Here is a 27,759-nt window from a genome sequence, read left to right as displayed (position 1 = left end):
GTATAATAATGCAAAAATAGTTTATTAGCTTAGCTAGTATTTATGTAGTTGAATATGACAAATATAATTTGATTAATTGCTCTTTTTCAATCTTGTAGATTTCTTTCTGCAAACCTTATTGCGCGTTATCGAAAGTGCGCGTTTTTAATCGGAATGTCATCTCGAGGCAACTCGAGCGAAGTATGAATCATAAACGCCCTCCCCCCTGTTTCCGCTTGTCATAAGTGCGAAAATATTGGCTTAAAGCTAGTGCTTTATTTTTAAATTTGAAATGACCAGAGAATATGATCACTTATTTAAGCTTCTTATTATTGGAGACAGTGGTATGTTTTTTAAGAATATATTTTGTTTTTCTATTGTTTTGATATATATTTAGCCATATTGTTTTATATTTAAATAGTTGTTAGTAAATAATATGTTGGTATTATGCAAAGAATTGAAATAGCGTAAAAAGATATCTAGTAAATTATAAGCAGTTATTAACTGGAGCATTATTTTTCTTCCTTAGGTGTTGGAAAAAGCAGTTTGTTGCTTCGATTTGCTGATAACACATTTTCAGGTAAAAATTACTAATGAAAACATTTACAATTGATATTAGTTATTACCTAAAGATAAGTGTATCATAAAATATGTGCGTAACATTCTTGGGAACTATTTATTTTTTATTAATTTTCAGGTAACTACATAACAACAATAGGTGTTGATTTCAAAATACGCACCTTAGAAATCGATGGTGAAAAAGTTAAACTGCAGATATGGGATACAGCTGGCCAAGAAAGATTCAGAACTATAACTTCAACGTGAGAATTTTATTTTTAAATTTTCAAACTAAAGTGTAAATATGATTTCATGTTAAAGTAAATAGGATTTCTAAAAATTGTTTTTTTGAAATATAATGTTTCATTCATAAAGAGGTGAAATTAACTATTGAGGTACAGGCCTTCGTTAGAATAAAAATAGTTATGTTTATTTAATTGTTGAATAATGTATAAATAAATGTACATATTGAAATTCATATTTGCACTTTATTATATGAAAGCATATATTAAATTATTATTTTTAGGCTTTAAGATAAAAGTGGTAAAGTGTAGAATCATCCACTTATATGGCGCGTATCGATATGTACTTAGACAAAGTCAAGGGAGTGCGCAATGCCAAGTTTGTGCAATTCTCTGACGTTTTTTTAAGTGAAAATAGGTTGATGTGTGCATGGATACCGAGTTTTTGCTATTCTTTGACTTGTTGTTTTCAAGTTAATACAGAATCGCCCACTTATATGGCACGTATCGATGTGTACATGGACAAAGTCAAGGGAGTGTGCAATGCCAAGTTTGTGCAATTCTGTGATATATTTTAAAGTGAGAATAGGCTGATGTGTATATGGATACCAAGTTTATGCAATTCTTTGACTTGTTATTTTCAAGTTGGCGATTTTGAGAAACGTGTGAAGCAGTGGGTGAGTCTGCACTTTCCCCGATAAAAATAGAAGCATTTTGTGATTAGTTGTAGTGATATCAATAAAATTCATTAGCAGATGATGATCATTTTATTATATTGAAGAAAAATTCAAATATTACACATTTACATTCATTTAGGCCCACTGGTAAGCTTGTGGATAAGACCACTAAAAACTGATAATTAAGCAAAAGGAATGGCTGTAGGAGTGAGTTCAAAACAGCTTTTTTTTGGGGGGGGAAGAGGGAGAGGTTATTGCATAAAATAACTTATTTTATAATTTTGAATGGATAAATTCAGAAGAGAAGAAAATTTATTTTAATTCTGCTGAACTTCACCCTTAGTTACGCTTATATGGTTCATAAAAAATTTCCGAAATGACACATTCCTTTCTATTATACACTTGATTTAATGTAATACAAAGGCATCAAGGTAACATAAAATTTTGAAAATGATATATTCTCCATACACTTTGCAAGTTTCTTCCATCGTGAAAAAAATTAATTGGGAGAAATTGATTTTTTTCTGTTTTTATGTTAATATTATATTTATTTTTTATTCATCTGTAACACTACTACATTGGTGGATTTAACTTAATTTGTATGCCTATAGTAACTCTTAGTAATTATGTATACAGTCAAAAGTCGTTAATCCGGACTCATCGGTAGCGAGTAGAGTTAGTTGCAGTAAGTAAAGAGAAAAACCTTCTCTCCTTTTTTTTTCCAGCTCGGCGACGAGCAAATTTTTGCTTCGTTCTGCATAGAGCGATACTAATATCTCTGCCAAGAGATTTACAGTGAGATAGCCGGATTCACCGCTACCTTATGAAGAGCATCCTGCTCGGGCACAGCTCAGTGCGGCAACCACTAGCTTAGAGATTCTATTAATTCAAGACAGCCTCATCTTGAGCCTGCCCTCATCTTGAACTATTTCCAAACAAGAACTTTCATCTTGGCTGAGTTCTAAACAGGAACTTATTCACCCTACCGTGAGAACAATATTTTATAAGTTTATTTATTTTTATTTTTTTCCGTATAACCTAGAAAGAACCCAAATAAATTTATTTATGCTACCTCTTGTCTTTCGAATTCGTCACACTCCCCCCCACCATAGCTTGATAGTTACCAGTAGTGTATTCATAATTACTTTTCATTTTATAAGTACAGCAAGAAAATAACAAATAAAAATTATTTAAATAAACTACTGGTAACTCAAGCTCCAGGGGGGATATGCAAGGAAATACGGTAATAAAACATTTATTTTCAGTAAGTTAAGATGTTATTAGTATACACATTTATTTTCTTTTAGGAGCCATGTTGGAGCATCATTGTTCATTACTTCCAATTTCTTTCCTTTTCTTTCTGTTTTTCCCAGTTTCTTCCACTGTCCTGGAAGAAACTCAACCTCAGTTTTATAACTTGATGTTTTTTTAAAAGCCATTCCTATTTATTTTTTCAGTGTTTTTCAGATTTACAGTTTTGCAAATCTTTTACTTTAATAATCTGTAGAAATCTATAAAAGTGGGAATCTGTCATTTAACTGTGAATAATAGGGAAATGTTATTTATTAGCCCAAAGGGCAATTCCCAGAAGGGCTATTAATTTTGTTTTGGCATTTTACGTTGAATCGCTATAAACGGTGCATCACTTTTCAAGAAAACTTTAATTAATTTTTAATTAACAAACTCGATGATTTCAAATCAAGCAATGGGAACACTGTATAGGGAGAAAAAAATCTCCAGCACTCGAGACTGTGTATCAGAAATTCTGAAGATATGCTTGTTTTAAATTATTTTGTGATATTGTTATTGAATTGAATTTTATGGTTTAAGTGTGCAGAACATGATATTTAATGAATAAAGGTAACACGCAAAACTTAAAAAAGCACGTTTGGGCATATTATAATTTTTTTTTTTTTTCTATACAGTCAAAAGTTGTTGATTTAGACACCCATAATCTGGAATGATCTATAATGCGGACCTCAAAGCTACAAACTTTCTGCGACGCATGCACGTTTAATGTATAACGGACGGTATAAGCTAAGCTAAAATTATCTAATTCAGTTAATGTTTCATATTGCGTTGTTCCTTAATCTTCGAATTGGATCTGGCTTATTATTTTTTGCAGACTGTTAGAGCAATTTTATAAAAGTAAGCTTGAACTTTCGATTATGTCAAAAAGAATTTCCGATATATATTTACTAATATGTAAAGGATCTACAAAGCGAAAGTATGTTTCGAAGTCCATTAAACAAAAAGTGGTATTGCTGCAAAAATGGATAAAGGCATATCCTTTGATAATCTAATCATTCCGAAATATGTTTATCAATTTCACGCTGCTCTGCAGGGGAGGGAGGGAAAAGACGCGGCGTGCAATGAATCGGAAGTTGATGTGTCAGCACTATCCTTATCTTCAGGGCAGATGTTTTTATTTTATTTGGCTTATAGTTCCTTACTAAATGTAGTATTTCATCTCGATGTACTCCGTCTTTGATATGATTTAAATCAAGTTCCTCATCATTATAATTCACTTCTGATAGTGAAGAAAGTGACACAGAGGTTATTGAAAACGAAAATATTTCGATTGACAAATTAGTCGGTATTCTCGACACAGCAATTATAGGACTTGAACAGCGAAACTTTGTAACTAAATAAGAAATTATGTCTGTTTAATAGAATTAAAGAGAAAGTATTATCACATGAAACGAAGCAACTTAAACAACTTACATTGAAAGAAATGTTTAATAAAGTAAACAAATAAATATTAAGCTTTTTCTTTTTGTGAATTTTGATACCCTTTAGATCATAACTGGTCTTTATTTGATAAATTAAGGTTTCATATTTTTAATTTTATAATTTCTGCATGCCGTCTTATCAGATTTAAACTGGTGATCTATAATCCGGAATTGCTGAAGTCCGGATTAAAGACTTTTGATTGTATTAAATTAATTATTAATTTATTAGACTTAAAACATGAAAAGACATACTGATCTGTCTTTTTTTATTATTTATCAATAGCATAGGCATCCTTATTTCTTGGTGTCTAGGTGATATCATAGGCTTAACTAATGGTAAAATAGACATAGTCTCTCTGTGCAGGATTTACGTATAAACTACACAAGCTATAGCTTAGGGCCCCCTCGCTTTCTTGCCCCCTCAACAAACCCTGTAGGTATCCGAAAATTATATTTGGCACTGACATGTAATATCTAGACTTATAAAGGGCCCTATATCTCAAATATCTTAGGGCCTTATCAAGTCTAAATCCGGCCCTGCATAGTCTCTTAAGTTGTTTCCTAATTTTCCAGGGTATTTCCATATTATCTCATCCACTGTGAAAGTAGCATCAGTTGTTCCTGTGGAATTCTGAATTAAGTAACAATATCTATTAATTAACCCTCCAACTGCTCAATTTGTGGACCAAAGTCGCTTCAAAAATTGTGTAATTTTTTTTTTTCATATTTTAAATCTCTATATATTGGAGAATTGAAAAATGCACATTTTCTTTCTAGAAAACATTTTGGTACTTACATATTAAAGCAACCAAACCAGAATTCGCATAAATCGCCAAATTTGGCGACCCTACTTATGGCAACCCTACGTGTTTGGAAATAGACAAAAGTTTATTTGTAAAAAGAAAAAATAACACTGGGCGTGTACTACCACAGCAATGGGTTTTCGGCTGAATTTCCCAAGAAAAGAAAGAAATTTTTTTTGGTTACTGTACCTAACAGAAGTGCCGTTACCCTCATGGAAAAAATTTGCGAAAATATAAAGGAAGGAAGCATCATTTATTTGGATTGCTGGAAAGGATACAATACAAGTGAGTTCGAAAATGCTGGATTTCTGCATGGAACTGTTAATCACAAATATAATTTTGTGGATCCCAATACGGGCGTTCACACACAGCATGTAGAGCGCATGTGGGGCTCAGCCAAATGGCACAACAAAAAACAGAGAGGAACAGCCCGTCATCATCTTGACTCATACCTTATTGAATTTATATGGCGCTAAGCTCAAGCTGTTAATGGCGAAGACTGTTTTCAATCAGTGCTAAAAGCAATAGCCAAAAGATTTCTGCCGAAAAAATAATTCTGCAACTTATTCAAATTCGAAACCGGAAGGGTTTAATTGCTATTTTATATTTTAAAACAAAATAATATAAAAAACTGTATTTAAAAATTATCTGTAATTAATAAATGTACATTTTCTTTCTATTCATACTTTTTTACTCAAACTTACAAATCGCGCCAACCTGGTTGCGATAATACGTAAGTACCAACATTTTTTATATAGATTTTTATCATGAGAAACTAAGTTGCCAGAAAAACCAATTTCAGATGTTATCAGAAAAAAAAAAAAAAAATTCAGTCGAATTATAATTAATTTCTATTTATTGCATAATATAAAAAAGTAAAATGTGTAAAATTAAAAAAATATGAAGTATTGAGGAAGAAATACCTTAGAAATGCAATTTAGAATTATAGAGTTCAAAACTGGGTTCAAGGCAAAGTCCAATTTCACAGTCTTTGCACCAGATTCAAATAATCTAAGTAATAATCAATCCAATTATTAATCTAGTCAATAATTCAATAATTTTTTTATTTAATAATTCAATAATTTGATTAAATGATTAAGATAATCGCTGAACGTTTTCTAGCAGCCATATCTGTAAAAAAAATGCGGCAAATGGTGAAGATTGAGCAATAATACCACATGCCTTCAAATGCCGCAGTTTAGTGGACAGCTAACGATATCTGTTGTCCAAAATGTAAACTAAACGTCTAATACTGTATATAATTTATTTCAATGGTTAAACAGGAAGCGCTCCTCAATAAAGGAAGAAAAACACATGTCCGCGGGATGAGCAGATTTTGCTACATTTGAGTTGTCCGTGGAAATCGCGGGATGAGCAGCCAGAGGGTTAAATAACCAATACTCCCTCTGCTCTGTTTTTGTGAAAAGCTATAATTTATTTCGGTTGATCTTTACATTATGGTAACTTGGCGATTTTTGGCAAAAATTTGGCAACCAACTCTCCTACAGCAACCCTCTATTTTTTTTTTTCCCCGCCGCCATTTTGTCTTCACGAAGTAAAGACATGTTTCTTTTCTTCTTATCTACTGAACACTTCTTCCAACAATCTACTAGCCGAATTACACTTATGCTAGAAATTTTATCAAACAAAACTGCTTAATCATGACAAATATTCACTGCAAAATTGGGAAAAGTGCACAATACCATACTCCTTACGCGTTTTTCAAAATAACACATACACATAAACCATGTACACTTATTTTTACTTAAAAAAACATCCCAGAATTGCACAAAAATGGCATTGCGCACACTCTTCACTATATCCATGTACACTGCTTTTTTTCTCATAAATTAGAAAAATTTCACGAAAATGCATAACAATTTTCTGAATCTTTAAACCCGGTAAAAAGAACATATATGAAATTACCTAATCGCGAAAAAGTATATACTCTTTCCAAATATGAACATTTCCCCGTATAAAATAAATAAAATATCCAAAAACTTTTACCTCTACATTATCTGTTATATTACAAACGTCACTAACTAATTCGTACCGCAAATATTACAAATGGTTACAAATACTTAGTGTCAAATATTTAAATTATTTCCATGCACGTTTATTTCAACTTAAACATATACCAAATTCCTACAAACATAAAATTCACAAAATAACTATCATTTAATTAAAATATCACTAAACCATGTACACGTCGACTTATTTTTACTTAAAAAAACATCCCAGAATTGCACAAAAATGGCATTGCGCACACTCTTCACTATATCCATGTACACTGCTTTTTTCTCATAAATTAGAAAAATTTCACGAAAATACATGACAATTTTCTGAATCTTTAAACCCGGTAAAAAGAACATATATGAAATTACCTGATCGCGAAAAAGTATTTACCCTTTACAAATATGAACATTTCCACATATAAAATAAATAAAATATCCAAAAACTTTTACCTCTAAATCATCTATTACATTATACACGTCACCAACGAATTCATACCGCAAGCATTACAAATACTTAGTATCAAATATTTAAATTATTTCCATGCACGTTTATTTCAACTTAAACGTATACCAAATTCCTACAAACATAAAATTCACAAAATAACTATCATTTCATTAAAATATAATTAAATTCAAAAACACTACTTAAAATATAAATGAGCACATACATTAAATTAATAAAAATTACCTTACAATCCCAATTACTTTAAACTAAATCATTGCTAATAACAATTTTCCCAATAATACCAAATTCCTTTCCACCTTACATTTAGAACAATGCATAAAAATAATATCCTCAAATAATTAAAAATACTAACTTACCTAATCTTCTTCAGAATCTTGATTACGTGGCGGATACACTTTTCTAATTCATTCAATAAAATTATTGAAAGATTTTTTATGCGAATTTTTCCTCCATACTTCCTCTGCTAAATAAAAAGCAAACTTCTCTTTATCACAATGCCTAAATACCCATTTCGAATTCACTTTAGTTAGGGCCATGGGATCCAAAAATTAAACAACACTGTTTCACACAACACAGAATAAAGCTAAATACAAAATTTCCACATTTTTTCCCGATTTCCCCCCTTTTCCGATTGAAGAACCGTAATTCGTCCATTAATATCACATGACATATCCCATGATCTCTCATTTCCCTCACGCAAAATAATGCGTAATCGGAACTGAGTACTGCTCACATTATTACCAAAGTCCCAGGTAGTAACCTTTATCGCCTCCAAAATGTCGCCAAACTACCAGTTACCATATTGTAAAGATCAACCTTTATTTCTACTATTTTTTTAGGCTCTTCAATTTTACCAGAAGCTCTGTTTAGAGTGCTATAAGTACAAACCTCCCACAGATTGTTTCAATCTATTTCTGTTTTGTTGACAATATTGTATTCATTAATACATACTTTGGTACTCTTCTGTTATCAAGACCGGATTCAGAAGCGTTTGTATGTATGCACATGTGTATATATGTATGTGCACATATATATATTGTAGACACAGAGATACATACATATATATACATGCATACATGAACACATACATCTATATATACACACATTTCTGGACACCTGGTCCTGATAACGGAACACTACCCATACTTTTTTGATGTTAGGATTTTGCAACTTTGAAAATAATCTCCTGCTTGCTGTTCTGTAAAATGCAAATCCCTAATTTTAATCTTATCCTCCCCCCCCAAAAAAAAAAAACATCAAGGAAAGTACAGCAGTAACAAATAATTTATAGCTTTAATCATAAAAACAAAACATGGCTTATTGCGAACAATTGTGATTACATCAAATAGAATAGTGCAGACATTATAAACTTGTTGTTTCTTATCCATAATTGGTGCTAAATCACACTGCTTGATGTCAGTTTCAAGGTCAATGGAATGATAGGGTAAGTACCTTTTACTGTATTAAATCTTTGATAACTTAGCTTAACACACTATCATCACTGCCAACACCTCCAAGCCTACCACTTTGTTCTGTGTATCCCAATTTTCAAAGAGATACATTGTTTAATATTATTTCTAATGATTTGGGTTGTATGTCTGTGATATAATTTATGCTTTATTTTTTTGCTTTGTTTAGTATCATTTGGTTTTTTGGTTTATTGCTAATTCTGATGTCAGGCTTGATTGTTAGTCACCCCCATTAAAGATCATTAAATGCTAATTAATATATCATGTATGAATTAGGGATATTTTCTCTGCCTTGTGCCATTTAAACAAGAAGTTTCACTGAATGCTTTTACAGAAAGAAGTAAAATTCTGTGTATTAAAATGTCATAAAAAGAACAGTTCTTCCTCTCTCCAGCAAAAAAAAAAAAAAAAAAAAAAAAAAAAAAGTTGTTGATTGTTTTTGGAACTTAAATTTTTATGACGTAAAATTTATTTTAAAAAAATATTTTCCTTTTTAGATATTACAGGGGTACTCATGGTGTAATTGTAGTTTATGATGTCACCAATGGAGAGTCATTTGCAAACGTGAAGAGATGGTTACATGAAATAGACCAAAATTGTGAAATGGTAAATAAAATACTGGGTATGTATTAATCAAATTTATCAGCAGTAATTGATATATTTTGTACTATTTTTTATTAAAAAATATATCAATTTAAGTTTATTGTATTTGATGCAGAGTTATAGTAAACTTTTTAATGAAAAACTAACCACATTATTCTTACTTTACATCTTTTTCATTACTGTTGTCATCCAGACATAAAATGGCTATTGTAAAAATGTAAACTATGTTCTTTATTAGTAAGTTCTCTGTATAATGTATATTTATGTGTGCAAGTAGTAAATTTTATTAATATACAAGTATATTAAAGTGTATCTGTTAGGAATATTTTTCACATTTTGACCTCTTTTGTAAATCAAATACTTTGCTTTATGTTATTTCTCTATAAATTTAGATGGATTTGAATCTTGCAGAGGATTTTTTATTTTTGACCAGTTTTTTAATTGTAAAAAGCAAAATTTTTACTGGATTAAGTACCTGTAATGAAGTAGCATTTGGGATAAGGGAAAAATAAGCACAGAGACTATTATTCATTCAGAATACATGCTGTTTGAATCTTTTAAAACCATTTCTAACTGAAATTTTCATTACCATTTCTAATTGTTAAGAATTTCTAACTGAAATGTGCATTATCCAAAGTATTTTTGTAAAATTGTTACACAGTTGATTGGGTTAGATTTATTCTATTCAAGTTATTTACATTGGTGCTACTTTGGTAGACGGTTGCACGGATTTTTGGCGATTTACATTGGTGCAATTGTTGGCGCGGTTTTTACAGTCGTCAGCCATCTTGAAAAATGCTGTTTATATGTATTTTACGCATTAGTAAAGTATTCGAAACTTTAAAAAAATAGATATCGTTAAAAGTAATGGATTAATGTTTTTGTTGAAAACGTTGTTTTTTAAGATGGCTGGCAAATGTAAATAAATACCTTTACTAAGAGTATAAAATGCTAAAGTAAGGTTAAATTATTACTTTCATATAATAGAATAAAAACACAGGTATAAAAACATTGCGCAACATTTAATTGGATTAAAATATTACTTAAATTGAATATTGAATTAAAAATTTCATACCAACGTTTAAAAGAATTAAAATATTACTTAAATACTTTAAGATAAGTTTTATAGGATTTAATTATTTAACATTAAAACATATGCAGCAATAAATATCTGAGGAATTTTGGAAACATTGTATTAATTTTTTAATAAAAATTGAAGTATACAATTATAAAGTAAAAGAAAATTATATACTTACATTTTTTTAACCTGTCATATATTGATAAGTACCACAAAAAAAGGGGGGTCCGCTGACGATCTTCATCTGTGTGATCCACATCTCTCACACTTCATTGAAAAAGCAATCAGCGAGGTTTTCTCCAAAAATTTTAAATAAATTTCCTCTGATGCTATTAACAATTTATAAATAAATCTTTGATTAGGAAAGCTAGGTTAGCCAAAATAAGGTCTCAAAGGGCAATTTTTTTATTCTGATACCAATAATTCTTTGTAATTACCAATAACAAAATTCATCTTCGAAACGGTCATATCCATTCCATTTGAAATCTGAGGAATTCGAAGAGATGAATAATCAATTTTTAAAATGGCGCAGTAATGCACAAATATTCAGTAACCAATCAGGGAGCTGATTGCATCACTCATAGAATTAAAATTATTTAAATAATCATTCATAATAAAATCATTTTTAAAACAAATGCAAAATTAAATTGTATTTTAATATTTAACAGCCATAAATAATGTTTAAAACATTAGATTAAATTTATAGATATTAATAAAACCAATTAATTTTTAAGTAAGGTGACGTCATTGATTGCATCATCCACAACATAAAATTACATAAAATATTATGGTACTATTCTGTTTTGAGGACCGTAAAAAATTGCAGCTAAAATATATGCGCAAAAGCGCCAGATCTAGCAAACGTGCCCATTTAACAGCGAGCCAAATCTAGCGTACGCACTGATTTCAGATTGCGTCAGTTTATATAGTTCTATATTTTTTACGACGCCATTGAAATACTAGTTTAATTTTTAAATCCTTTTTTGATTTTAAATTCTTTTTGATATCCTATGAATTTAAAAATTTGGGAATTGCCCATGATAAAAAGAGTGCAATAGAATTTTGGGTAAAATGCAGAATCAGCCACTACTTGAAGCATTTTTAAGAACTGCACATACTCGGTATCCATGTATACATCAACCTATTTTCACTTTTAAAAAAATTCCAGAATTGCACAAAAATGGCACTGCGCACACCCTTGGCTTTATCTATGTACACATTGACCAATTTTCACTTAAAAAGTAAAAGAAAATTTAAAAAAATCCAATTGTTTTTACCCTTGTGAAAAGTGGCAAACAAATAAGTGAGCGATTCTGCACTTTAGCGAGAATATTTTCAAAGAAAAGGCATCATTCATTATAGAAAATTACGTTTGAACAACCAATGAGATGAAATTATGCTTTAGCGATAAGTCGGTAGCGAAATAGCAATACAGGCATTCGTTATGTTTAGCAATTTTTATATAATTTATAATAATGATCTGAAATAGTTATTTACTCTTTTACTTCCATTCAGTCATGTTTAGCCTTTTTCATATAAATTCTCTAATAATAAAAAAGTATTATATGAAATTAACCTTTCATCTAAATTAAAACATCAATCTTAGATGGTTATTTACTATTATACTTCCTTTCTTGCCGCAATTATTTTTGGCAGCATTGGCATCAACAATGGTTTGGCGATTTTTTACAGCCCTCAAAACTGAATGGTACCAATGTTATAAAAAAAATTTTTCTTTCAAATAAAAATGCAAAATTAAATTGATTTTTAATATTTAGAAGTCATAAATAATATTTAAAACACGGAATTTATGCATAATAAAACGCATTATTTTAAAAATAAAATGACAACAAAGTATCGGTTACCATAAATAACTTATCCAGCAATGGGTTTACCATAAGTTGTATTACTTGCCAAAAGAAAAATTGCCAAAAAATTGCCAAAATCCGTGCAACCGTCTACCAAAGTAGCACCTTTACATAATTTGATACTCAAAGGATTTTTTTCATTGACTAATTAGGAAGCTTTTCTTCTTTCCCCCCTTTCTTTAGAATTGAAAAATGTTATATACAGTCAAAAGTCGTTAATCCGGACTCGTCGGGACTTCGGCGATTCCGGATTATCGATTTTTCCGGATTATAGATCATCAGTTTAAATCTCGTAAGATGGCACGCAGAAATTCTAAAATTAAAAATATGAAACCGTAATTTTTGAAATAAAGAACAATTATGATCTAAAGGGTATCAAAATTTGCAAAAAGAAAAAGCTTAATATTTATTTGTTTACTTTATTAAACATTTCTTTTAATGTCAGTTCTTTTAAACAGACATAATTTCTTGTTCAGTTACAAAGTTCTGCTGTTCAAGTCCTATAATTGCTGTGTCGAGAACACCGACTAATTTGTCAAATGACGAGGAACTTGTTTTAAATTATATCAAAGACGGAGCACATTGAGATGAAATACTAATTTGGTAAGGAATTATAAGCCAAATAAAATAAAAACATCTGCTCTGAAGATAAGGATAGTGCTGACAGATCAACTTCCAATTCATTACGTGCCCGCTGCGGCGTTCCCCCCGCCGAGCAGCGTGAAATTGATAAACAGATTTCGGATTTCAAAACATACTTTCGCTTTAGATCCTTTACTTATTAACAAATATATATCGGAAATTCTATTTGATATAATCGAAAGTTTAAGCTTACTTTTGTAAAATTGCTCTTACAGTCTGCAAAAAATAATAAGCCGGATCCAATTCGAACATTAAGGAACAACACAATCATCAACATTAATTGAAATAGATAATTAGATAATTTTAGCTTATACGTCCATTATACATAAAACGCGCACGCGAAAACGTATTCTGCACTTGCGCACACTCATATGCACAGTCGTAAAAGGTCTTCGCGCACGCGTAAACGCCTATGCGCATGTGTCAACGCGGCGCATGCGCAGAAAGTTTTTAGTTTTGAGGTCCGGATTATAGATCATTCCGAATTATGGGTGTCCGAATTAACGACTTTTGACTGTATATATTTTTAGTTAGAAGAACATTTTAAGAGCATTTTAATGCTGACAAAGGATTAAAAATTAGTGTGGAAGAAAATCTCACATCTCTGTATCATAAAAGCAATCAGTATTTGCATATTAATGTAACCACCTTAATAGAAGTGGCCAAATTGGATGTGTGATGGAGCTGCTGAACACTGGTAGTTCAATTTGGGTTTAAATTTAAGTGAATGGGTTGGCTGCATGTGGGTGTTTTTCCTAGTGTGTAATATGGATGCGAGCTAGTTTCCCTTTAAAAAGTTTTCTAAGAAGGCACCTCTTCTCATCCGCAGATAATCTTTGTATGATTCGTCATAATCAAAAAAAAAAAAAAAAAAAAATTAAATTGTACTTTGCAAGAATAGAAAAAAATTGTTTTATCAGCCTTGCTTGTAGTATCTGAGTCTTTTGTCCTAAATTATTATATCTATCTATGCGCATTTGTTACTTCCTCATTAAAATAGCCACCACAATTAGTTACCAAATTTGAGAAATTTAATCGCCAATTTTGTAATGTGAAACTGATTTGATTCTCATATATTAATCACCAACTTATTGCCAGAGAAATATGGGATTACTGTTTTAATGAGGGAATATCATTAAATAATACTTTATTTTACAGTGAGTATTTTTTTAAGTTGCAAAGTAACAGTGAGAATATTGAAATCTTTTTTTTAAATTAGATGAGTTCTCTTACATTGTGGCATATGTAAATAAATATCCTTACAAATACAAATTTTTATGCCTCTGTAATAAGTATTCATTTGCTTTAGTTGAAATGTACTTAAGGTCCATTAACATTCATCATGCTTATCTTTTAGTTGGTAATAAAAATGATGATCCCGAAAGAAAAGTTGTTTTAACTGAAGATGCTCAAAGTTTTGCTGAACAGATGAAAATTAAATTATTTGAAACTAGTGCTAAAGAAAACATAAATGTAGAAGAGGTGGGTTGCATTAATTTAATTATTTTACATTATACTAAAATTGTGTTGTTTAAAATCATGTAAATTGTAAATACTTTTTCAATCATTAAATGTGTATGATTGCTATATCATGTTGCAAATGTAGAAAATATGCATTGTGCTTTTCCATATCTAAATAAATCTCATAGGATGTGTTTTGTTAACATTCACTGGCTAACACCTGTTATCTGTTCACTGGTTAACAAGGATTTTAGTATCTGATATGAATAATCTGATTTGAAATAAGTATCATAATGAGAAATAAGGAATTCTAAAATTTTCTGAATTTTCTCCATTTCTTCTAATTTTTCTTAAAGCTTTGATACATCAGGGGTTTTATTTTGCCATTATTAATTGAGCTCATTGTTTCTTGAGAGTTCACTGCTGTGTTTTAAATAATTTTTAGTGAATACGAGGGCTATCCAGAAAGTAGATTACGTTTTGGAATAAAAAAATAAACAAAGTATAGGAAACAAATTTTATTATATACAGATGAAAGCCACACTCAAATACTACTTTTCTACATAGTCACCATACAAATTAAGGCATTTATCGTAGCGATGTACGAGCTTGGAAATTCCTTCGTCGAAAAATTCGGCCGCCTGCACCTTCAACCACTTCGTTACCTCTTCTTGCCTTCCATCTTGCACAAAACTTGTGGTAACCAAGCTTTTCACTGATGATTTCGTGCAACAAACTTCGCGAAATTTGTGGAAAACTCAAAGAAAGTTCCGTTATTGTGAAATTTCGATTTTCACGGACTTTAGCATCGACTTTTTCGAGAAGTTCGGCGGTCACTATGCTGGGTCTCCCACTTCGATCTTCGACGTGAACATTGGTTCGGCCATTTTGAAATCTTATGACCCACTGACGCACTCCACCTTCAGTGATAATGTTGTCCCCATACACTTCACGAAGCTGCCGATAGATTTCTATCGGTTTACAGTTTTTTGCAGTCAGAAACCTTATTACTGAGCGCACCTCGCAGCTCGCGGGATTTTCAATTAACGCAGACATTTCAAACCATCACAGTATCTGAACGGAGCACAGCACGAACCTCTCACTAGCACGGCTAGATGCAGACTGAGCTGCGCAACGCTCTGACCCCAAGATGGCCGCGCTAGCCCCGCCCCTAGCGGACACAGACGGAAACGTAATCTACTTCCTGGATGGCCCTCGTATTTTTTGAGCTTTTGATTTGCCAGTTTCTGATTTTTTATCCTAGGCTTCCTGATGGAAAACAATTTTTTTCTCTTGTGCTACTAATTTGTCTTGTACGAGATCCAGAGTCATCAGTATGTCAGTCATTATCAGCGCTGGATTTCAAAAATCTTTGGATTTTAAATCATTAATGTAAATGGTTCATAGAAATGGTAGTAAAATGATATGTAGGAAATGAAGATGTAGTTAAAATGATATATAGAAATTATAAAATTAAAAATATTAAATAGTTATGAAATAATGAAGCATTTATGACATTATGCTTATTAAATGTTGTTACATAACACATACCTTACTTGTTACTTAATGTTACTTAATCACATATCTTATTAATATTTTGTTTGTTTTTAGCTTTAAACATCAGTTTATTAATGATCCAAATGTGATCTCATCACATAATTAACGGAAATCACGTATTGCTTTCATCTTTGTAAATAATGTTTGTTTACTCTCATGTATAAACACATTTGCTACCTTCATATGCAATTTAATATTAATCAAAACTTTTCTGTTTCATTTTTTGTTGATTTTAATGTCGTGTGTCTTTAACGTTTGGAAGCCAATATATGTTGGGGATTTTTATTCTGATAGAAATTTGCATTTTTTTAATTATTAGGTAAGGGAATAAATTCTTATCTGTGGAAAAATAATGAATCATGCAGAAAAATATTTTTTTTTTCCTTGTATTTATCATTATTATTTTTTTTTTCATTGAAATGTAATGGTAAAATGCACTAAATTAATGAGAAAGATTTGTTTGTTTTAATGAGAATTTCTAATGTCATATTCAGTTTAAGGAAAAATATTTTTCGATAGCATAAACAAATGGCCGCATGCTTTGTTCTACACAGACCATTTTTGAAAACTTCTAGTGTTAATTTAGGTTCAACAGTATCAGAGACAACCTGCAAACCCTCGTTTTATTATAATTCATAAAATCTTTGCTATGAACAACATACTAAGTGCAAAAACATTTTTCACAAAGTTTTTTTTTTAATACAGCTTATCCATATACAGTCAAAAGTTGTTAACCCGGACTTGTCGGGACTTCGGTGATTCTGGATTATCGATTTTTCCGGATTATAGATAATCAGTTTAAATCTGGTAAGATGGCATGCAGAAATTATAAAATTAAAAATATGAAACCGTAATTTATGAAATAAAGAGCAATTATGATCTAAAGGGTATCAAAATTTACAAAAAAAAAAAAAAAAAAAAAAGGCTTAATATTTATTTGTTTACTTTATTAAACATTTCTTTCAATGTAAGTTGTTTTTAAATTGCTTCGTTTTTTATGTAATAATACTTTCTCTTTAATTCTATTAAACAGACATAATTTCTTGTTTAGTTACAAAGTTCTGCTGTTCAAGTCCTATAATTGCTGTGTCGAGAATACCGACTAATTTGTCAATCGAAATTTTTTCGTTTTCAATAACATCTGTGTCACTTTCTTCGCTATCGGAAGCGAATTATAATGACGAGGAATTTGATTTAAATCATATCAAAGACGGAGTACATCGAGATGAAATACTACATTTAGTAAGGAATTATAAGCCAAATAAAATAAAAACATCTGCCCTGAAGATAAGGATAGTGCTGACAGATCAACTTCCAATTCATTGCACGCCGAGGCGTTCCCCCCCTTCCGCCTCAGAGCAGCATGAAGTTTATAAACAGATTTCGGAATGGTTAAGTAAACAAACGATATGCCTTTATTCATTTTTTGCAGCAATGCCACTTTTGGTTTAATGGACTTTGAAACATACTTTCGCTTTGTAGATTCTTTACATATTAGTAAATATATATCAGAAATATTTGACATAATCGAAAGTTCAAGCTTACTTTTATAAAATTGCTCTAACAGTCTGCAAAAAATAATAAGCAGAATCCAGTTCGAAGATTAAGGAACAACACAATCTGCAACATTAATTGAATTAGATAATTTTAGCTTAGCTTATACTGTCCATTATACATTAAACGTGCATTTGTAAACGTATTTTGCGCATGCGCACACGCATATTCGCAGCTGTATCTAGTGCAGAAGCTCATAAATGCTAATGAACATTTTATAGTCGTCTGAGATTTGGGTGTTTTAAACTGTCTGCAGGTTCTGAATGCTGATGCTTTGTTGAGTTTTTATGATCCTTTTAATGTTTACTCTGCAGTGAAACTTTCTCATCTATCGTTGCATGTCCGTAGGTGGCAGTTGTCCCATTTTCTTGCCACTGCCTATTCTTCACTTCTCAATAATAGGTTGCATTTGACCACTGTTGTTAAGGTTCCAGTGGTTGAATAACCTGAACCACATACCATTGAATCATATACAGCCATTATCACCTCTTCTCTCTATTTATCATATAGACTAAAATTCTGGTACATAAGTATTCTGAGTAGGCTCGGCTGCAGTAGCTCAGGCCATTTGATAATTTAAGCTGTCTGTTGCATTTTGGGAAGTTTGGTCATTATTTGATGAACATTGAGAGTATATTGTAAAGCTTTACATACATACACATTGTGACATGGTGACAACAGAAAGGGAAGCTTCTGCATAAAGATTTCTGTTATTTTTAGAAAATAATGATACAGTGCTGAATTGTTGATGCAAAATCTCCAAATGATATTTTTATAAAAGTTCAAAATGTATGGCATGTTACTATTATTATTACTATTATTATTTTTTGAATTTCTTAAATCTTTTATTATATCATTTTTAATTGCAATGCTAGGCAAACCATTTATACAAGAATTATTGCAGTTTTTTTTTCCAATATAATGTTACACTAAGATAAAAATTTAACTATATAAATATTAATTATTGATAAACTATATGAATAAAAATTATACATCTATAATTGCGGGGTGACATGGCTGCCATTTTGTAATTTAAACATGCTTTGAGGTATCCCTTTAGCCATTTTTTGAGTCATCTAAGGTAATGTTATTCCACATTATCTGAGGTAATCATGCTTCTGCTGTAATTTTTTTTGGGGGGGGGGGTTGTTTTCTTGTCATGTAACTAGAGGGAAAATGTTCCATTTATTCTGGTTATATTTATCTTTTTTTTTGGCATCTCTAAGATACAAAAATCTGTTATAATATCTGTTAAAAATATGTAATTTTACTTGATTTCCATATCAAATAATTTTTTTTATTGGGTGATATATTTTTGGGCCATGGTGATACAGTTAAGCTAAGCTTTTTGCATTAACTAAGAGACTTTCTAAAAGTTCTACTTTTTATATATAATATATTTATTTATTTTTGGAATAGATGTTCAATGAAATAACAAAAATGGTTTTACAAAGTAAACGAGAGCACAAAGAGCAGCAACAGAAAGGAGGTGATAGCACAATACGATTAGGTGGTAAATCTTCAGGAAAAGGAAAACGAAGATGTTGCTAGCACTTAAATTATTAACAGGTAATTATTGTATAAATTCATAAAGTGGTCATTTTTTATTATTTAGTGTGTACCTTAATAAAAGTATAATTACATTTTTTTATTAATTTGTAACTACTGTAATAAATACAGAAACAATCCTCCTATGTTAAGGTGTTGTATAAGTGTGTCTTTATATATGCATGTGATATATTAAATTTTGTGGATTATTCTAACATATGCAGAGGTAATCCAAATAATCCTTAAATAACATTAAAGATATTTAGCATACTTTACGTACATTTTTCTTCAGAACACGTACTACAGTATACTGTTGTACTCTCTCTTAACTTCAGTGTACTTCTAATCTCGTTGTAATTCCTAGAAAAGAAAGTCTTTTGACAAACTGAGCAAGAGGCATGTTAGCCTCACTTATCTGTATCAACTTCTCAAATCACTAAAGTGATTTGTAAGACATCATTTAACTATGTATAATTGTAATTGAGCAATTGAATGCCCCAAAGCAGGGTAAAGTATTGCTGAAGTGCCATAGCAGTTAAGTATGTCAGAGAATCTCACTGTTGAGAAAGATGCTGAAAGTGGATGTACTGTGCAAAAGCATGCTGGAGCTGTAGGAGGACCATCATACCTAAAAAAGGAGAGAAATGTTGCTCTAGTGACAAAAATGCTTTTCCTGGCTAGATAGCTGCAGACTTTTGTTTCATCTAATGCCCTGGGTCTCCTGCTATGCAGAGAGAGAGGGGGGGAGTGTTAATCTCTCATGGCACAACGAGGGCAAGGTAATTTTAATTCCAGCGTGCTTCTAATTGTTGAGAAAGAAGTAGTGTGACATATTCTTTGACCAATGTAAAATCATGTGAAAGGTGTATCAGAAGCAAGTTTTAATTAATAATTAGTTAAAGGGATAAATAATTAAAAATATTGTTTAAATGGAGAGAAAAGAGAAGTAGGAGAAAGTTTCTGTGGATTGATGTTCTGAGGAACCTTTAATGCTATGAGGACGTAGAAATGATGAGAGTAAAAAGGGTATAAAGAACCAAAAAATATAAAGTGCTATTTATGAACAGTTTAATTTTTGAGATAAAAAAGTGGACTGAACTGTGATATTATATTCTTGTTTCTGATCGGGGTCTAGTCATCTGATGTTTAAGAAGTTGTTTCCAAAGTGTCTTCATTAATTATAATTTAAGAAGATGTGTAGTTTCTGATTTTGATGAGATGAACAGTGACCAGTGTGAAGAGTTCCTGTCTATGACATCTTAGTAAGAGTTTACTTCTTGAGTGTCTGATTCCATTTCCTTTGTAATTTTGATGGTTTGGACCTGTGTGTATTCTGCTGCTTCAGATCCTGCTGTTATGGAAAATGTGCAGTTGCTATTGGGAATGATGATTTTAATGTGCTTGAATTGGTGAACCCTCTGGTTAGTGTAATATATTTATGTGCTACTGTTCAGAATTTTTATTTTTTTGAAAGCAACTATGAATTTAAACCAAAAAATATGTGATATAACTCTGCTGAAACTCGGAATATCATCCCACAAAAGTACTTCTTGCCCCCTCTTAGCATATAGTAAGGATTTTATAATGTTAGAAGATGAATTTACATTTAATTCCAACCAGTCAATTCTCCCCCCTCCAGATACATTATAAATTTGAGTAGTAAATTCATGCATATTTGTATGCCTTAGTTAGGACCTAATATTTTTCTAAGGAATTTAATATTGTATTTCATGTATTGACATTGTTTTATATGTGTAAAAACTTTTGAAACAATTAATGATTATTTGTGTTTCATATGCTGCATTGTTTATTTGTCTACCATAGTACAGCTTTAAGAGTTCCAAGTTTTTATCATTTTGAACTGGTTGTTCATAAAATTTTCCCTATACAACATTTATGTGCATGGAAGCCTGTTGCATGCATTATTTTAAGCACACCATTGATAGGAAAGATTACATTGGTGTAAGGAACACATTTGTTGGTCTCAGTAACAGTAGTCCAGAGTTATGTTCTCTGATGAATCCTGCATTACCATCAAAAGTGATTCTGGACAGCATTGAGTGTTGAAAGAGAGGGAAACTCATCTCCAAGATGTTCAGGAAACTGTTTGCTCTGGTCAAGGAGTAATTGTAGGGGCAGCTATCATGTCTAATAGCAGAACTGTTATTCTATTTTATAGAGGTACACTGTGCAAAAAAAAAGGGGGGACAGTTCTATATCTCGCGTTGTACTAGGCCGATTGACAAAATTCAAATTGCGTTTTTCATGCCTCGAAAGTGCGACTTAGGATATATATTATATATATTATATATATATATATATATATATAGCACTGTTCTAACGTAGGTATTTTGATACAAAATCAGAGTTTTTCTGAAATAACATACCAGTTGTTTTCCATATTTCGATTCTATGACTCAAATTATGCCCAGATATTAAATTTTGTAAAATTTGGTGCAAAATTTACAAAGAAATTCAAAAATTTATCTTGGCGAAATTTTTTCAGCTTGGCTAAGAATAATTCACTTGATGAACTTCTTAATATATGCCAACCAATTTTCCTTTCCCTTCCATTATGCCGGAGTGGAAAAAAAGGCACCTTGTTCCTACCTTTTTACATTGTGTATGAGCAGAAAAAAAAGTCACATTATTTCCACTTCCAAATATTTTTAGCGAAGTGTTTAAACCACATCTGATGTTTTATCTCTTTCAAAAAGTATGCCAAATTTTAAAACACGCCAATATATGAATTCACGTATATCTTCAGAAATTTTGAATAAAAAATTGCAGGTATGATTAGAAATACATCTACTTTTAAGATAATGGTAAAGATTTTATAGCTTACAATTCAAATTATTTTTTGAAAAATGTATAAAAATTATTTTAAAATACAAAATTAAAAAAAAAAGAGGGGTTGAATTTTATTTGAAGTGAACCTGAATTTCAAAATGGGAAAGGAAGAATCAAATAAGCTTAATAAAAAAAAGAGATTAATCAATATATACCAAACTCAACATTGAGAAGCTAAAATTTTGAGAGCTAATTTTTTAAAAACTACTTGTGCGATTTTTACAGAGCTTGGTAATTTGAGTGGTAGAATTTCAATATGGAAAAAAATTGGTATGTTATTTCAGAAAAAGTCTGATTTTGTGTCAAAATACCGATATTAGAACAATGCTATACATTGAAGTGACAAAAGTCATGGGATAGCAATATGCAAATATACAGATGGCAGAAGTATCGCATAGAAAATGTATAAATGTGAAGTGCTTTGGTGGGCTTTCATTTGTGTTCAAGTTATTCATGTGAAGAGGCTTTGACGTGATTATGGCCGCATGACGAGAATTCACAGACTTTGAACGCGGAATGGTAGTTGGAGCTAGACGCATGGGTCGTTCCATTTCGGATATCGTTAGGGAATTCAACATTCCGAGATCCACAGTGTCAAGAGTGTGCTGAGAGTATCTAATTTCAGGCATAACATCCCAACATGGACAGCGCATTGGCCGACCACCTGCACTTAACGACCGAGACCAGTGACATCTGCGTAGAGTTGTCAATGTTCACAGACAAGCAACACTGCGTCAAATAACCACAGAAATCAATGTGGGACGTACGAGGGACGTGTCCGATAGGACAGTGCGGCGAAATTTGTCTTCCTTGAGCTATGCCAGCAGAAGACCGACTCGACCTTTACTGACAGCACGACATCGCCTGCAGCGACTTTCGTGAACTCGTGAGCATATCAGTTGGTCCCTAAATAAATGGAAAACTGTGGCTTGGTCAGTTGAGTCACGATTTCAGTTGGTAAGATCTGATGGTAGGGTTCGAGTGTGGCGCAGACCCCACGAAGCCATGGACCCAAGTTGTCAACAAGGCACTGTTCAAGCTGGTAGTGGTTCCATAATGGTCTGGGCTGTTTTTACATGGCATGGACTCGGTCCTCTGGTGCAACCGAACCGATCATTGACTGGAAATGGATACCTTCAGCTACTTGGAGATCACTTACAGCCATTCATGGACTTCACGTACTCAAATAATGATGGGATTTTTATGGATGGCAATGCACCATGTAACAGGGCCACAATTGTTCGCAATTGGTTAGAAGAACATTCTGGACAATTCCAGCGAAAGATCTGGCCACCTAGATCGCCTGACATGAATCCCATCGAACATTTATGGGACATCATCGAGAGGTCAGTTCATGCCCAAAACCCTGCATCGTCAACACTTTCACAATTATGGACGTCTATAGAGGCAGCATGGCTCAATATTCCTGCAGGGGACTTCCAGTGACTTGTTGAGTCCATGCCATGTCGAGTTGCTGCACTTTGCCAGGCAAAAGGAGGACCGACAAAATATTAGGAGGTATCCCATGACTTCAGTGTTCACTTCAGTGTATATAAATCTAATACATATCATAAGTCGCACTTTCAAGACATGAAAAACACAAGTTGAATTTTTCAATCGGTCCAATAGAACCGGAGATTAGAATTGTTCCCCTTTTATTTTGCGCATCGTACAATGACACCCCAGCAGTATTGCACCCAAATTCTGTGTCATGTCGGTCTTTTCCATGGTATTTTTTGTTTATGGGTGATAATGCTTGTCTGCATAGGACAGCTGAAGTGTCTATCTTAAGGAAAGGTATTGAGCACATCATATGGCCTGCTTACTCCCTGGATCTAAATCCTATAATATATACCTGGGAAGCATTTGGCAGACATACCGCTTAGAGACAGAACCTTTTTTCTAACTCTACAAGATTTCGAAATCATCCTGAAAGACAAGTGGGGCAGATTCCCCCAAACTCTTCTCAGCAGTTTAGTGGACAGCATAGATAACAAATAACAGAGATGCATCAGTGTCTGAGGAGATCAACACATGCACTCATACTGAACCTTATTTTGTATTGAATGAGCACTTTCCGTAACTGTTGAAAATAGACACTATAAACATCTTTTTTTTTTTTTTTTCCCATTTGCTTTGCTTTGATAACTGTTCCATTTTGTATAGTAATGATATTCCAGGATTTCTATTGTGTCTCAGGTCTCATTTTTTTAAACAATTTCTGTCATTAGTTATGATAAAAAAAGTTCCTCTGCAATTGTCAAGCAATTTATTACAAGAGAAGTATTCCTAAATTTAGAATGAAGTCATTTTCTTTGTCCATAATTGTTTAATGTAAAATTTGTTAGGTAAATGATTTTGAATAAAATTATATTTTAATTATTTTTGTATTTTGTAGGTCAAAAGACTCCTGTATTTTATATCAAGAAAATATGTCAAATTACATTTCATGTTTGACTCCTGTGTACTCAGATTCACTCTGTATAATATATACAGTGTTAAACTATAGCAAATTTTATTTATCTACTCTTTCTGTACATAAAGTGTGAGTGATTAAACTTAAAAAGTTATAAAATGACATTCTCAAAAAACAGAATTTTCTGTTTTTGTTACAATTTATATTTTTGTAATTTGAAAATATTTTGATACATTTTATAGTATTGCCTTTTATAAGTAGCTCATATTCAAGCTCTGTGTATAAATTTCAGTCTTTGCTACTCTTAAGTAGAATTCATTGCTTAGGAGACTACTTAAAATGTAAATCTTACTCCTTTTGAATTAAGTTGATTTTTATAAATCTTCATTACACACACACATATATATATATATATATATATTATGCTACATTTTCTGTGATAAAGAATCTGAAACACACAAAATGAAAAGGAAAAAAAGTAAAATATTAACATTAGCTATGTAATCTGTAATTCTACATGGTTGTTATATATGTAACTGCCATTTAAAAATGTTTCAGATTGAGAAACTATGGAATTTCTAATAAAAATTTAAATTTTTACATTTTCCTCCTTTAAAATATGCTTCAGAGTCTTAATGAAAAATAAATAAATAAAAAAAAAAAGGACTATATGTTTTTATGTAATATAAATGTAATTTTATTAAAAATTATTGTATTTTGTACTTAAAAAGGTCTTAAGATTTTTGGAAAGGAATAAAAAAAGTTTATGATAAAAGTATACATATCAATACAATGTTTTCCTTGTTAAAAATCAATCTAGTAATTGAACTATAAGTACAATAAAATGCCAGTTATTAAATTAATGTAAAGTCTGAACAGAAGAGAAGGTTTTGGATGGCTCGTAATGGATACACAGTTTGCAATGTCATAATATCACTTAAGCCTTATTTTGTGGCTTCATGAATTTAATGTCATAGAAAATACATTTCATATTTATTTTTATGATTTATCATTTATTACATGTTTAGTAGATGTAATAATTTAAGAATCAAAGTTGTGGTATTTACATTTTAAAATTTCATTATTTAAAATGCATTTTAAAATAATGAAATGCTGCATTTTAAAATGAAATAAAATGATAAAAAAGAAGTTGATTATTTAGATTACAGCAAAGCACTGGGAGACTATTTGCGTAAGGGAAGAAAGGGATGCCTTTATGAAAAACGTTTTAAAGGAAACTCATTCGTATTCAGGTCACACAAGGAGAAAGCCACAAAAATTTCCATGCAGCCAGCACATTCATAAAGCTTTTAACCATGGTTGAATTAGCAGTGTTTAGTGACCTTGCCATTCAATAGTTGGTAAACATAACAAAAAGAAATTGTTTTATAATGGTTAAACAATTGGCATTTAACACTTCTTTAAAATCGTCCTTTTAATTTTGTAGTGGTTTCCTCTTGCATTGCCATACTATTCTGTAATTGTCTGAAAATCAAGTTGTAGGTAATTGTTATGTGTTCCTGCCATTAAGTATACAGCAGTTCTGTAACAGTCTGAAAAATCCTTTGTGTGTCTGGTAAAACTTTTATAAATTATGAGGTGGAAAAATAGTGCATTAATGTTAGAGATTCACTGCAGAGCTCAAGTGAACTGGGATTTTACTGTACTTTATTTCAATTTGTTTTATACAATTGTTATAAAATCTGCTAATACTGTTAGACTGTTTCATTGTATATTATATTTGTGTATGTGCATCATTTTAAAGAATTGTGTGTTCCTGCTAATAAAATTCTTTTGATATTCTCACAACAGATGGCCTACCACTTGTGAACTATGATCAAAACCAAAGAGATCTATTACATTGCCATACTTAAATTGCATGTAAAGTAGTTGTACATAAATGTACTGATGGAGTTCTGAAGAGCCCCTTGATGGTCGTCATTGTACTTTAAAGACACTAGCAAAATGGGTCAAGCAATCTTTTTTGGCATCTGTCAATTAAAGCAGTCTTATTTCAGATTTGCCATACTACTTGAATCAGATGTAAAACATAAATTAGCCATTTGCTCTTTATTCACACAGACACTGCCCTGATGTCTCTCAACATAGCCAGTAATTTATCTCCTTTGTTGACAGATCACCACCAGTCAAGCAAGGCAATATGGCAGCATTTCAAATATTTTTTTTCATATTCTGTATAATTATTTAAGTTACCCCCATGCACACACAGAAATTCTATCATTTGAGTGTTGGTTACCATAGTAGGATAAGCAAAATTCATCTGATGATTTACCATCAGTACATGGCTCATGTTCACAACCAAAAACAAATGCAGGGTAGGTCACCTGTTGTTATAGCTGAGGTCTAGTAGGTCACCTGCTGCGAAAATACTGTTATGTCTATGCTGGGTTTAAAATATGATCTGTGGAAATAATATATATATATGCATGATTATTTTTTTGTCAAGTATCAATTTGTTAAGGAACCAAATTAATTTTGTAATTTATAAATTATTACCATTTTTTAATTCTAAGTATGAAGAAAAGGTCTGCAAATGTTTATATTCACATTAATGATCCCTTAGCATTTTTATCTTTATGATGCTGATATCAAGACTGTGTCTTCTAATATTCTCTTTTTCATACTCATATCTATTTCAAAGAGGTAGTAGAATTAAATCTAGAAGTTGCCTAAATTTTTTTTACAGTTTTCTTATTCTGCAAAATTGTACATATTGGTCCATTCATATTACTTTTATTTATGACTTTGTAAAGAAAATCACTACTTTAAAATAGCTTCCGATATATACGTGCTAAAAATGGTGGCAGTTAAAAAACAAACACTTTGATGCTTTTAAATGTTATAAATAGTATTTCTAGTTTGTATATTGAAATCAAACAATACTAAGAGCAAAATTTATTTTAGATTTGTTTTCAGTTGCTAATTTTAGCAATATTCTGGAATTTTGATAATCTGTGATTGCATGTAATTCATACTCATTTTTAGATGTAAACAAACAAAAGTTAGATTCACAGAAAAGTATAATATATATTTTGATTGAAAACGAAAATTAATTTTATTACTGTAATTCTACAATTTTTTCTGTTTGGATAATCTGTACTTTAGGATGTATATTTCTTAGGATAGAATACTTTAGGATGACGCTGGTATCTAAAATTTACATGGCTAACATATATAAGGAATTTACTTGTTCACAACTTTTCAGACGTTGAGTTTCAAC

The 27,759-nt window shown here is 31.2% G+C and overlaps 1 protein-coding gene across 1 annotated transcript; it reads left to right on the top strand.

Moving 5' to 3' along the window:
* Positions 1-136: 136 nt before the first annotated feature.
* LOC118203109 (ras-related protein Rab-35-like) lies at positions 137-27,213 on the top strand. The gene is made up of 7 exons (XM_035375354.2): positions 137-323; positions 509-559; positions 677-800; positions 9,439-9,563; positions 14,490-14,614; positions 19,124-19,273; positions 24,501-27,213. Exons 1-6 carry the CDS (start codon positions 272-274, stop codon positions 19,253-19,255), a joined length of 609 nt encoding a protein of 202 aa, XP_035231245.1. The 5' UTR covers positions 137-271; the 3' UTR covers positions 19,256-19,273; positions 24,501-27,213.
* The last annotated feature ends 546 nt before the right edge of the window (positions 27,214-27,759 follow it).

The sequence above is a fragment of the Stegodyphus dumicola genome, chromosome 3 (genome assembly GCF_044657685.1).
Source record: "Stegodyphus dumicola isolate Sdum_Otavi_A_Nest chromosome 3, ASM4465768v1".
Classification (NCBI taxonomy): domain Eukaryota; kingdom Metazoa; phylum Arthropoda; class Arachnida; order Araneae; family Eresidae; genus Stegodyphus; species Stegodyphus dumicola.
Note: the sequence above shows the minus strand (reverse complement) of the source record. Positions and strands in the feature narration are given on the sequence as shown.

Bases quoted from the DNA above. Each gene is read 5' to 3' on its own strand.
- LOC118203109 (XM_035375354.2), top strand. From the start codon at position 272: ATGACCAGAGAATATGATCACTTATTTAAGCTTCTTATTATTGGAGAC. The intron at 324-508 runs GTATGTTTTTTA...TTTCTTCCTTAG, and splicing joins TCTTATTATTGGAGACAGTG to GTGTTGGAAAAAGCAGTTTG. The intron at 14,615-19,123 runs GTGGGTTGCATT...TTTTTGGAATAG, and splicing joins AAAACATAAATGTAGAAGAG to ATGTTCAATGAAATAACAAA.